Below are 12700 nucleotides of genomic sequence, written 5' to 3'. Positions count from 1 at the left end.
AATCCCCAAAACTTTGTTATATTTCTTTTTTTGTTGGTGGTGTTATCAATAAAAAGCGAGGCTTACTTTTATTTAAAAAGAAAAAAAACTCAAATCAGACGAAGAATAAAGCTTTGAGATGGAATCATTTTTTCACACTTAGTTTATATTTTAAAAAGATGGCAACTCCGAGGCAATCTGCTCGTGGAAATGAATAAAGAGCATTTTAGATCAAATTGTTGGACACAGGCAGCGGCGTTTACGACAACCTACATGTTGAGTAAAATCTCCTCCCCCAAGTTGTCAAAATAGAGGCTCTTGTAGGAGGAACGTCACATCCCCTTGACCCTCCAATCACCTCGGGGTCCCATTTGATTGGAAGGCGGCAAGGGCTTTAATCTCGGACTAATTCAGCTGCTTTTGAAGTGAAATTTTCTACCAGTTCTTGGTTTGGAAGGACGAGCGCGCGGACCTACGGGAAGAGACAGAGCGCGCGCTATGCCTGTGGTGTCACACGCGGCTCCGGATCTGCGATAACCTTGCGCTCTGCTCCACACGGATTATACCATTTATCTTTATTTCTGCTATTTGAAAGAAGATTGCGGCGTAGTTTTTATTTATGAATCTGATAAATGAAATACCAACTAAATACATGAGAATTGGGTCATGATCACATCGCCCTCTGCTTCTGCTTCAAGAAATAGTGATACTGATCGAGTCTGGGAAAGCAGCCGCAGCTCTCGGAATAACAGCTCCGCGGTCGTCTGCAAGCCTTTTCTCCATTCCGTCCCTCCTTCGGACCCTTTACGGCAAGCTAACCGACTTCCCATAAAGATTTTGAAAATGCTTACTGCACGCACAGGACACATTTTACACCCTGAATATCTTCAGCCATTGCCATCCACCCCGGTCAGTCCAATCGAGGTAAGATGAGAACTCGACGGGTTTTTTAAGATGTATTTTATCAGAATAAATCCTCATTGTCTTGTTCCCGGAGAAATGACGGGACATTACTGGAATCTAGGATTGAACGTAGCGGAGGATAAAATTAATAAAACTTTATATCTAACATTGTATTTTAATTTGATCAGTTTTTCTCTTTAATCCAGCCAACATCGTAAACGCGCTTTTGGCACAGGATATTTACCCTTTCAGTCCGTTTTGCGCGATGCGCACATTCCCGAATCTCTTAAAACGTTGAAATAGAAGCGAAGAATCGTCTAATGTAGTTTATTTGTTGTGTATTTTGACAAATGCGTTGCAGTGATTGCGCTTGCACACATTTGATGTATCTAAATCTTTTATTTTTATCTATCCTCGCAGCTCGATGCCAAGAAAAGTCCTCTCGCTCTTCTTGCGCAAACATGCTCTCAGATCGGTAAACCGGACCCTCCACCCTCCTCCAAACTCTCCTCGGTGACATCAAACGGATCTAACGAGAAAGAGTCAAAATCTGGTCCTTTAAAACTGAGTGACATCGGTGTGGAAGACAAATCCAGCTTTAAGCCGTACTCGAAGCCATCGGATAAGAAGGACTCGTGTTCTGGGGTGTCGAACGGAGAGAAGTCTGGTTTCCGTGTGCCTAGCGCCACCTGCCAGCCGTTCACTCCCAGGACTGGCAGCCCGAATTCCAGCACTTCGGCTTCCCCGATGCCGTCAGACGGGAAAGGAGAGAGAGATGAAAAGAAAGAGTCTGATTGTAATAAAAACTGCTCCTCTGATGGATCTGCGCCGACCAGCGTCAGCCACAGCCGGATAAGCGTGAGCTGTGCGGGGATTAACGTGGAAGTCAACCAGCACCAGGATACCACATCAGGATCCAAAGCAGCGACGTCGGAGTCCATGTGTGTCACCTCTTCTTCCTCAGCCTCCGTCCTGGGGTCAGGACTGGTAGCCCCCGTTTCCCCGTACAAACCCGGCCAGACTGTTTTCCCTCTTCCCCCGGCTGGCATGACATACCCTGGAAGTTTAGCAGGGGCCTACGCCGGCTACCCTCAACACTTTCTGCCCCACGGTGGAAGTCTAGTCAATGCGCAGCTCGCCAGCTCGCTGGGCTGCAGTAAAGCTGGCTCAAGCCCCCTCGCCGGGGCATCCCCTCCATCCATAATGTCTGCTAGCCTTTGTAGAGACCCTTATTGCTTGAGTTACCACTGTGCCAGCCACTTAGCCGGTGCAGCCGGTGCTTCCTGCGCACACGACTCGGCGACCGCGGCTGCTTTGAAGTCCGGATATCCACTCATGTACCAGACACACCCTTTGCACGGTGTTCACTCCTCGCCGCCATCTTTTGGTGGACACCCTTTGTATCCCTATGGCTTCATGCTGCCCAACGACCCTCTACCGCATGTGTGTAACTGGGTGTCAGCTAATGGACCTTGTGACAAGCGTTTCTCGTCCTCCGAAGAACTTCTTAACCACCTGCGGACGCACACCGCGTTCACCGGGACCGAAAAGTTGATATCGGGTTATCATAGTTCATCATCGTTAGCTAGTGCTGCCGCCTCAGCTATGGCGTGCCACATGCACATGCCGCCCTCAGGAGCCCCTGGGAGCCCCGGGACACTGGCACTTAGGAGCCCGCATCACGCGTTAGGACTAAGCAGCCGCTATCACCCGTATTCAAAGAGTCCGTTGCCTACTCCCGGCGCACCGTTTCCGGTACCTGCCGCCACCGGTCCTTATTACTCTCCCTATGCACTGTACGGTCAGAGACTCACCACAGCATCCGCGCTTGGATACCAGTAAACAAAATCAGACTCAAATTTATAGATTATAAAGATTGAAATATAAATACTTTTATATCATCGCTGAAGGACTGGATCCGTGGACTCACTGTATTTATTTATTTCAGCTTAAAGCGGACGATAATAAAATGAAAATATTTGAGCAACTCAAGTGCATTACATCTGAACTGAACTCTGTAGATAACATCAAACACATGTTCGAGTACTAATAAAATAGGGGTCTTCAGTTGGATGTCGATTTGGAATTGCTATGATTGTATTGTTCGTTATTATTTAATGTCTCATTGAAAAGATAATTTACATGCATGTTTGTTTCTTAAATCCCACGTTGTCCACATGATTTGAAATTGCCGTTATTTTTCAGATCACCACGGAGAGAGAATTGGTATTTTTTGTATGTATTCTGGAAAATAAGAAACAACTCTGTTCCATATTTCTGTCTTCAGTATTCATTAACTTAACATCACCAAAACTGAACTCGAACTAAATTCTGTCATTTAAGGAAACTGATTTTGCATTTTTAAATACAAATCATGTCATTTCCACGGTTTCAACCTTGCAACAGTTTTGCTAAATGATTTAACTGCGCATAAGAGTTCAAATTATGAATGTATTCGTAGGTGTCTGAGAGATTTTTTTTTTATTAGGCTATTATAATTTTTGATTTATTTATTTTAATGTTTGATCCAGCAGACAGCCTACTGAAAGCTTGGTATAGCTAATATTTTTTATCAGTGACGCCAAAACACGTTTTAAATAAATTCAGGCTAGTTTAATAACATGTCAAATTAATTTTATAAACATAAAAAAGAAATTGCCACTTTATTTCATCTTAAGGAACGGCGTTAAATTAATCAGTGGGACATAGGCTATCTATATATTTTTTTAACATTTTTAAAGCGACGAAATGTTTCCAGCATAACTTTTAGTTGATTGATAACAACCGGTGTTCGCTTTCTTATTCAGTTTCCATATTGTAAGTCCATTATCTCACCATATCGAATATTTATGTTCACTTAAGAATATAAACGGCTCTAATGAATTCTGAACGTTCATTTGTTGTGGTGTTGTTGAACAAGATTATATTTTGTAATGCTACTAGCTCGTTAGCAGGAAGTTATAAATGCTGTTGTCAATGGCTTTTTTAGTGGACAATGACATGTTAAAACCACAATATTAAGAGTGCTTTGTTTAGCATATAAATATTGAAAACAGACTACAACGTTTAGAAAAAAAATCAAGAGCGACCCATATTTTAAGTGTTATATTATTGTACACACTTGTGTTAACCTATTTTAGTGACTTAACGAGATTTTTACAGATACACAAGAAGTATAGGCCTATACACACTTTTGTCAGAGTAGCCTATAGCCTAACACTGTCAGCAATATTTTCATTCAGTGAGCAAACACAAACATTGTCATTAGACTAGACTTGTAAATTATGCCCGTTATTAAATGAAACACTACAGTTTTCAGCTAAGAAAAAAAAAAACAATGCCGGATTTGTGTTATATTGTGTTGTGCTTTATTTTAGGCCTATCTATGGAGCTGTATTTTTTTTTTTATTTTTTTATCCAAATTAGTTTCTGAAAAATTCTTTTTTTTTTTTTTTTTTTTTGCGTACACATTTAAACAGGAAATCATTTATGGAACTAGGCTATACATTTATATAACCGATTATAATTTGTAAAAAAAAAAAAAAAAAAAAGTCAATCATCGGATGCGTTTATTAATAATGCAAATATAAAAAACACTCTGGGACAACGCATTAGGACATAAAATAATACAGGCTACTTTGATAATTTGTTTGCGAGACGAATAATAAAAAAAACGTGTTTAATGTCCTCTAGCAATAGTGCTTTTACATTGCAAAAGAAATTTTAACTTTGCAATATACGCAGGTAACGAATAAAGCAATTTACTTAATTACGAGTGTTTACTACAGACATATTTAATTTAATAATATACCCTGCAATATCAAATATAAAGTGCAAATCGTCTCACGACATTTTAGGCGTGTTTTTTATTAATTTTTTTTCCGTAAACTCTTTATGGCTTCCACGTGAAACAAACTGTATGAAGCTTACATGCCGTTATTACAGTGAAACAATATTTCAGTTTAGCTGAATATCCTTAAAGTTATTTATGTATTGTTTATGCTTTAAAAAAATATTTATGCATGTGTTTATTTTAATTTCGAGATAAATTATAATTAACTCCGGAAAAGAATATTAAATAAAATAGGCCATAAATAAATGAGCTACGTGAGTTTTATGAACTAAAGTAATAACTAATGACAGAAGATTAATTAATGATTGTATTTACACTCTTAAGGCAGTTCATTAAAGATGGAAAACTTCACCCGCCCAGAAATGTCATAGACGCGGAGCACCTAGACTATGTTCTGGAGGCCCACACAAGCTTTAAACTGATGTAATGACGGTGAAAGAGAGCAATTTCCATTTTTACCCACATCATGGTGGCTGTGAGGAGGTCCCCGATGGAAAGCCATTCATCATGTGCCCCTCCTCCTGGGCCTGTCATCAGAAGAGCTAGCAGGCACATGTGTGCATAAATTACCCCGCTTGCCTTCTTCCACTGTTCACTGTGGCTAAGGAGTATAAAGAGGAACAGAACTCCAATGTCTGCTAGTAAAGCATGACTTACACTACTGATCAGCACTGCAATGAGCATGTTTATAAGGGTGATAAATAAAGTGAATACCTTCCACAGCGGTTTCACTTAAGGTGCCAGGCACCCACAATCTAGAAAAGAGGATGGCTGGAATGCCAGATTAACCTGTGACAACAACAGCTTGTTATAGTTTCTGAGTTTCTGAGAAGAAACATTTCATAGATCAACAACACAGCACAGCCTGCCACATGACTTTTATCGAATTTAAAGTCTTAGCCGTCATGTTCTTTTAGGGCTCTACAAAAATAAACTTCACACTAAAGTTTCAAATGCAATTTTTTATTTTATTTTTGTCAATCATATAAGAGCTGGTTATAAACAAAATAAAAGTTTAACAAGTATGCTGCTCAAACAACCCATAAATTAAGAAACAAAGAAAAAATATTGCCAGATGTGCGATTTGCTTTATTTATTATAATTTTTTGACAATGTTTTTCCTTCATCCAAATCAACCCTGAACAGGAATTCTATTCTGAATAACAGCTTTGTTGTAAAACAGTTTTCAAAATAACTAATGTCTAATGAGTCAGAGGAACTTATTTATTTTGAAAGGCAAAAAAAGGAGATACATTTTTAAACTACTGACAAAAACAAACTCAAAAGTTTTTTTCATTGTACTGTATGTGTAAAAAATTATATTAATAGTAGTTTAAAACTATTTTTTTTAATGATATTACTAGTAAATTTCACAAATAATTCAGAAGAAACGCAATTAACACTGAATTAAATGTGACATTTGAAGTAGAAAGACTGAAAGATTATTTTCTTGTTAAACAAATACAACCCAAAATTCTTTAATTACGAGGTTTTTTTTTTTTTTTACACAGTTTGCTGGGACTTAAAATGGTTAATAATTAACATGTACAGAGTATAGCCACACCTTAGGATTCATGCCAGAGGTGCTAAAAAACTAATTGCATTGGTAGAGATGCATGGCTGATTTATGGACCATGCTGAGGAGGCTCTGCCAAAGTATGCTGACACACAAGGCCTTCCTGCTCTGAATCCAGCCTTTTACTGGAGCTGTTATAAACCCGCTTACCACTGAAAGATGGACTTTAGAAGACACCTGGATTGCCACCACTGAAATGCACCTCACTCTTTTATTAAATAGCACAAAATTACTACTGACACCAATCTAATTACTAGGCATGTGATAAAATAAACAGACACGCTGTAGTCTTACATGGCAAATATGCTTTGAACAACAGCTGTGTCAATATGTGAATGCCACGCAACTGCTAAACTTCTAGACATAAGTCAGAGACAATTATGTCCCTCTCGCATGAAAGTGGCTTGATTTATGGGATTATGGGATTGAGACCAAATCCTTTTCAGCTGCAATAAGAGCGATTATCATTACAATCTTTCATATGAGGAAGATGTTTTTGTTTGTCAGTCTAGAAATAAGCCCACTAGCTTTTGCATAATGTTTAGAGCATTTAAAAACAGCTTCAATTTAACCTAGCAAAGTACACTTCTTCTTTTTTTTTCTTTTTTTGTATAACTCATATAAATCTCTTCACCAAAAGGTGATCTGCTACGACACATAACAGCTATCTTCAAGAGTGATTTATGTTGACACAGGAGGTGGAAATGACCACAGGTTTTGTGATTGCAGTAATGAAGCCATAAACCAAATAGCATGAAATGAAGCAGGAGCGCCACGATTTAATCAGCTCATAAACAGATCCACTGAATCAAGCAAATGACGTTATTACCCAGCTGACGTAAATCTCGCTAATCTCCAGAGATAAAATCAACATCATCAATGGCCACATATCATATTCATCAATGCTAAATCGTCCCCTTTTGACAGATTAATCCCGGCCGTGGCTCCCAGAGAGAGTGGTAATGGAGACCCAGGCAAACAATTCACTCATTGAACACGTCAGGCTCCTAGTATCGCCCGGTGCTTACACACACGCTCTCTCCCTCATTGATTTACAAATTCAAAGTGCTCATCAAGGTGAGATAGGCCCAAAGAAAAATGGCTTCCGTGACAGCTTGTCATTCAAAGGGCCTGCGATGCGAGGCACCTTCTTGTGCTTTAAGTGCCTAATTGAGGTCATTTACGGCAGCTCTCGGGGCTCTGCTATCATATCTCAATGCCTGTTTCATTTGCACATTTTGGGGTTTTGACAAAGAATATTTTATGGAAATGAGACCATTCTCTGAGAATACTTAATGGGTTTTTTCGCAAAGAGCCCAGTGATGGTTCAAATGCCTGTCGATGATGAATAGCTGAAGAGATTTCTAAGATGAGCTTGTAGTAGAGAGCATGTGCTTGCATTAGCAATGATCTGAGTCTCCATGTCTTTATTTTGCTTGACCAAACTTCTGCAAGGTCATGCTAATTGCTGAAGGTAAAGAACATTGCAAAAATGTAATGTCTTTCAGTAATGCTACGTTATATTGTACTGTTGGACAATTTATTGATAGTTTAATGTAATAAATTAAAATGTACTATTTATTTTTGTCTCATTAGATATTCCTTATTTTTCTTTTACATTTATGCAAACAACATACATTTCAACCTGTGGTAGTTGTTTTTTTTTTTTTTTTTTTTGGTATTGCCATCTAAATGGTAAATGGTAAATGGACTGCATTTATATAGCACTTTCAACAGACCACATGGCCATCCAAAGCGCTTTACAATTTGCCTCACATTCACCCATTCACACACCGACGGCGGTGTCTGCCATACAAGGCGCCATCCAGCTCATCAGGAGCAGCTGGGGTTAGGTGTCTTGCTCAAGGACACCTCGGCACTTGGTCAGGTGGAGCCAGGGATCGAACCACTAACCTTCCGGTTTGTAGACAACCTACCTGAACCACTGAGCCACTGCCGCCCCTTATCTAATATTTAGCTTTTGAGGTTCTCTATGAAATCCACAATTTTGGATTGGCAGATCTGTATATACTGCTTCACTTTCATGGCTGTTTTTCAGTTCTAAGAACGCAAGGATTGTACTTGTGCATTATCGCAAATACAAGTCTTTCAAATACCAAATTCGGAGGGGCCGCGTGACGTAGAAAACATTTATGGAAATTTTGAGATATCATGCAATTTTGCCATTGTGCACCTTACCATTGTACAGCAACAGAATTTCTTGAACGCATCCACAATATTGTAAAACATAATGCAAAATGCCAATAAAACACCATTCAAAAGCTAATCGCGTCACTTGCTCTCTCGTTACATGCAAATGCAACTGCCGCCATCTTGATTCTCAGTTATCAATTTTAGTAAAAACTAGTTCAGTATAAATTGGACTACTTTAGTATTATTAGGCTAATTTAGTATTATATTAATATTATCTCCAATATTGTTGCACTGTTCGTCTTCTTGTGTTTTCCCTATTGTTTCCTACATTAGAATGAACAATATTTTCTTAGAGGAATACAGGTAAAACGATCAGATAATGACTCAAATCAATATTTGATGTTTTAGTATTTATTTATTTGGTGAGTAGCCATGTAATAAGCGAGATAATGTACAGTCAGTTTATTGCAGAATAAACACTGATATATACTAAGTACTGTATACTATATTGTAGTGTTCAGGTTTTTGGAGGGTGCAGTGTATTGATTGATCTGTGCTTCAGAATGATGCTGTGAACTGTAGGCATTCCCAAACAAGAACTGAAATTTGTTTGTGCACATTGTCATTCTTGGGAGCAATTTTTTTGAGCACACTTCTGATTATAATAAAATTACATGCCATGCTCTTTGTGAGGTTGTTAATACATGTGCACCAAGTGATGAAAGTTCATTTTCTTGAGCAGACGCTGAATAATATTAGCAACCAAATTTCCATTCAGGACTGATGCCATGACAGACCTAATGATGGACTGTCAACAGGCCTCACTGGTGATGCTAATATTAGAGATGTTGTGAGGAATGATCTTTCTGATCCACTCAGATATGAGGAATTGAAATTTTAATGTGTAATGCTAAAGTGATTTCTGACAGATTTATTTGGCAAGTTGATACCAGACATGAAACTATAACAAACAGCAGTATTTCTCTGGCAGTTCAGAATCCTGACTCTTGATCTGGAGACACGACTTTTGTGTCTAATCAAAGGAAACAGTCCAGACAATATTGTTAAGCTTGTTTTCGTGGAGCTGGTTATGATGCCTTTACACATCTCACATTGTGCAGAAATATTTGAAGATGCTGGCTGTGTTGAACGCCGTGCAGCCAAACTAATGGATCTGACCAAGAGACAAATGGGTCCAGACACGCAGCAACACAGCCTGAGGAAATATGGACCTTCACATCATTTTTATTGCTTTAATGCATTTTTGTGTTAACTGCAAAGCAGGAGCTCAAAATTACTCTCAGTCCTGCTTTGCTTGTGCCCTACAGACAAAGACGCAACTTGATGAAAATAACACGCGGGCCACATGGGTGTTCTACATGAAAATAAAGCAATTACCTTTGTGAAAAAGCATTGTATGAGTTGAGGAAGACTTAGATATGTTATTACTTATCCTTTGTAATATAATTGGCAGAGCTCTGTGTGTGCAACCGGAAAGAAAATCTTAATGCATTCTTCCAACAATGCAATGAAAAGCAGTTACAATGCTTCCCGGGGCAAAGTATTATGCTTATTCAAAAGGTCGAATTAGCTTGAGTATATTGCTGTATGAGTTGTGTTTGTAGGGAATAAGAAAGTGCACTTGATACATAACTGCACTTCGAGATATATGAGTGGTAATTCATCAAAAAGCCAAAGGTTTATCAATCAAAAGTTCCATGACAACAAAATCACAGTGTACAGTGGCTGTGCCAAACTTTAAAACGAGGTGTTTTTTAACATCCCTAAAAATACAGCTTGTGTCAATTCACTGACGTCAATGTGTTCAACAGCCGCCCAGAGTGAATTAGCATCGCATATCATATAATTACTGAATAAATGAGTGCACATTAAGGAATCATCTGGCAGTGGGATTCTTTCCCCCTACCATGCTTTTCGCCTCTGACTATCGTCCTGACAGTTTATTTCTCTCGGCTTACTGGGGGCAAACACCTGTGTCTCCTCTTAAAGCAGTCTGCTTCTGACTGGCTGTGTGGAGTTTCTCCCGTCGGCTCGGACACATCTGGTGGGAGATCACAACTCCAGCAGTGTCTCCATGTGCACATCCATCAGCCCTCAGCCATACACTCACACCCATATGTATGTTATTGTCATATGCTCAACTTAGTGTGGCAAAATATAAGATGAGCCAAAAGAAAAATTAAGACACAACTGGCTATATATTTTACACCACTGCAATGGATATTAAAGGTGAAGTGTGTTATTTCCACTGCCCCTGTCTTCCACTGGTTAACCAAACAGAAAGCCCCAAACTCACACAATGTGTCGTGGGGACAATTATGATATGGTTAATCATAATAATAATAGTAAAAAAAAAAAAGAATTGATATGAAATAATATATAGATATAAATGCTGTTCTTTTTTAACATTTCATTTATCGATGAATTCTGAAACAATTTGTATCATGTTTCAACAAAATATGAAGCAGCAAAAGATTTTCTACTGTGATAATATTAAGAAATGTTTCATTTTAGAATGATTTTTGAAGGATCATATGACACTGAAGACAATTAATGATTTCTGTTGAATCATGTGACACGGAAGTAATGGCTGCTGAAAACTCAACATTCCCATGACAGAGGAAAATTCACAGTAATAACATATTATTAAAATATATTAAAATAGTATATTAAAATTTTAACCTGTAATCAAATTTCAGAAAACTGCATGGTCTGTTTTTATTAATTATTTATTTGCATTATTTTTATTTTGGTCGAAAAACAAAATGCAGCTTTGGTGCTCGGTTCTTCTTCCTAAACATTAAAACATCATGCAAACCCTAAACGTTTGAGCGGCAGTGTAGACAAAGGATTTAAATATATTTAAGCAACAATTTGGAACTTTTTATGCTATCAATCAGAGCGCTTAAAAATGACCTGAAGTGAGTACATGGTATCTGCCCTCCATGCATCATCCACATGTCTCCCTCACATGGGGAGGTGGTGGAGCCTCCACCTGTTATGGTATCCTTGACCCTGGTCACCCCTCATACTTCAGCATGGAACTCTGAGGATGTCTGTGTACCATGACCGCCCACAGATAGCTGCCGTCTCTCTGAAGAGTCCAGCCACAATTCATAGGCACTTAATGCAGTCATCTGCAGCTGCATGCCATATGGAGCTGGGTCTGGAAGCTTCTATTGCAGCTCAAGTGGGCATATGTGGGCATATAAAACCTAGACGTAGTGAAAAGAATGTATTATGGGGTTATCTGTGTAGTCTGTAACTGTGAAACTCTTCTCTTAAATGAAGAATTAGGTTTGGGAAAGAGTAAATAAGGAGGTGCAAGTCATTGATGGGGGGGCATAATAGCTCCTCCTATAGGCAAAGTCCGATTTTTGTAGGTTTTCCCAGAGCACATAAGCGTTTAGGCAATATAATAACAGAAGTGAAAGAAGAAACATATATTTGTTCATTCAAGTCTCATGAATCATTTTAATCTAGTTTTACACAGCCATGCGCTTTTTTTTTTCTTTCAATTTGAAACCACGTCAATCTTACATCATATGTCTAGAGTTATTATTTTGCATTTGCAGTGGCACATATTTGAAAAATGTCCAAAGACAAATTCCTATTTTGACAAGCATCACATTTCCCCCTATGGGTGGGTGGAAAAGATTGATGGGATGTCACTCAAATGCAGCGGATGATGACAGGTTGTCATGTTGAGGCGTTGACATGGTACGGGAATAAATAAGAGCAAATTATAAATATAATATTTGAACACTCACGATAAGAGAGAATAATATTCATGCAGTGTAATGTTTGGTTCTGCTGCTTATAATTTAATATTTAATTCAATGCAAATTTAATGAGGCCTCTCCTATGTTAATGTCACATATACTCTGTCTCCGCTTTAGTCTTCATCTGCTTTGAGCCGAACAGATTTTTCCTTTAAGGTGCACACAGGACCCTTTCAAGTCATTCCCACCAAGCCGAAAAAGTACAATGACATTCGTGCTTTGTAATGCGGGCCGAAGCACAGTGAAGCATGCCAATAACCTTTAGCAGAAAAGGCCTCCATGTAAAGCATGCATTGCAATCCAAGGAAGATCATTCATAATTAGTCTTGACAAATTACTTGTGACAGAACAGTAAAATGCAGAGAGGTTTTAGCTGGCCTCTGGCTTTTAGCATGTAATGCACTCAATGTTAACAGTGCGCACGTTTACCCT

General features: G+C 38.6%; 1 protein-coding gene across 1 annotated transcript; it reads left to right on the top strand.

Moving 5' to 3' along the window:
* Positions 1–243: 243 nt before the first annotated feature.
* On the top strand, positions 244–3156 carry LOC128026415 (zinc finger protein 503-like). Its single transcript, XM_052613527.1, has 2 exons — positions 244–903; positions 1303–3156. The coding sequence occupies exons 1-2, from the start codon at positions 646–648 to the stop codon at positions 2722–2724; spliced, it is 1680 nt and encodes a 559-aa protein (XP_052469487.1). The 5' UTR covers positions 244–645; the 3' UTR covers positions 2725–3156.
* Positions 3157–12700: the final 9544 nt, after the last annotated feature.

Source organism: Carassius gibelio, chromosome A13, assembly GCF_023724105.1.
Source record: "Carassius gibelio isolate Cgi1373 ecotype wild population from Czech Republic chromosome A13, carGib1.2-hapl.c, whole genome shotgun sequence".
NCBI lineage: Eukaryota > Metazoa > Chordata > Actinopteri > Cypriniformes > Cyprinidae > Carassius > Carassius gibelio.
Note: the sequence above shows the minus strand (reverse complement) of the source record. Positions and strands in the feature narration are given on the sequence as shown.

Excerpts from the sequence above, each read along its gene's own strand:
- LOC128026415 (XM_052613527.1), top strand. The coding sequence starts at position 646 with ATGATCACATCGCCCTCTGCTTCTGCTTCAAGAAATAGTGATACTGAT. Across the intron at positions 904-1,302 it reads CCCCGGTCAGTCCAATCGAG|CTCGATGCCAAGAAAAGTCC; the intron begins GTAAGATGAGAA and ends CTATCCTCGCAG.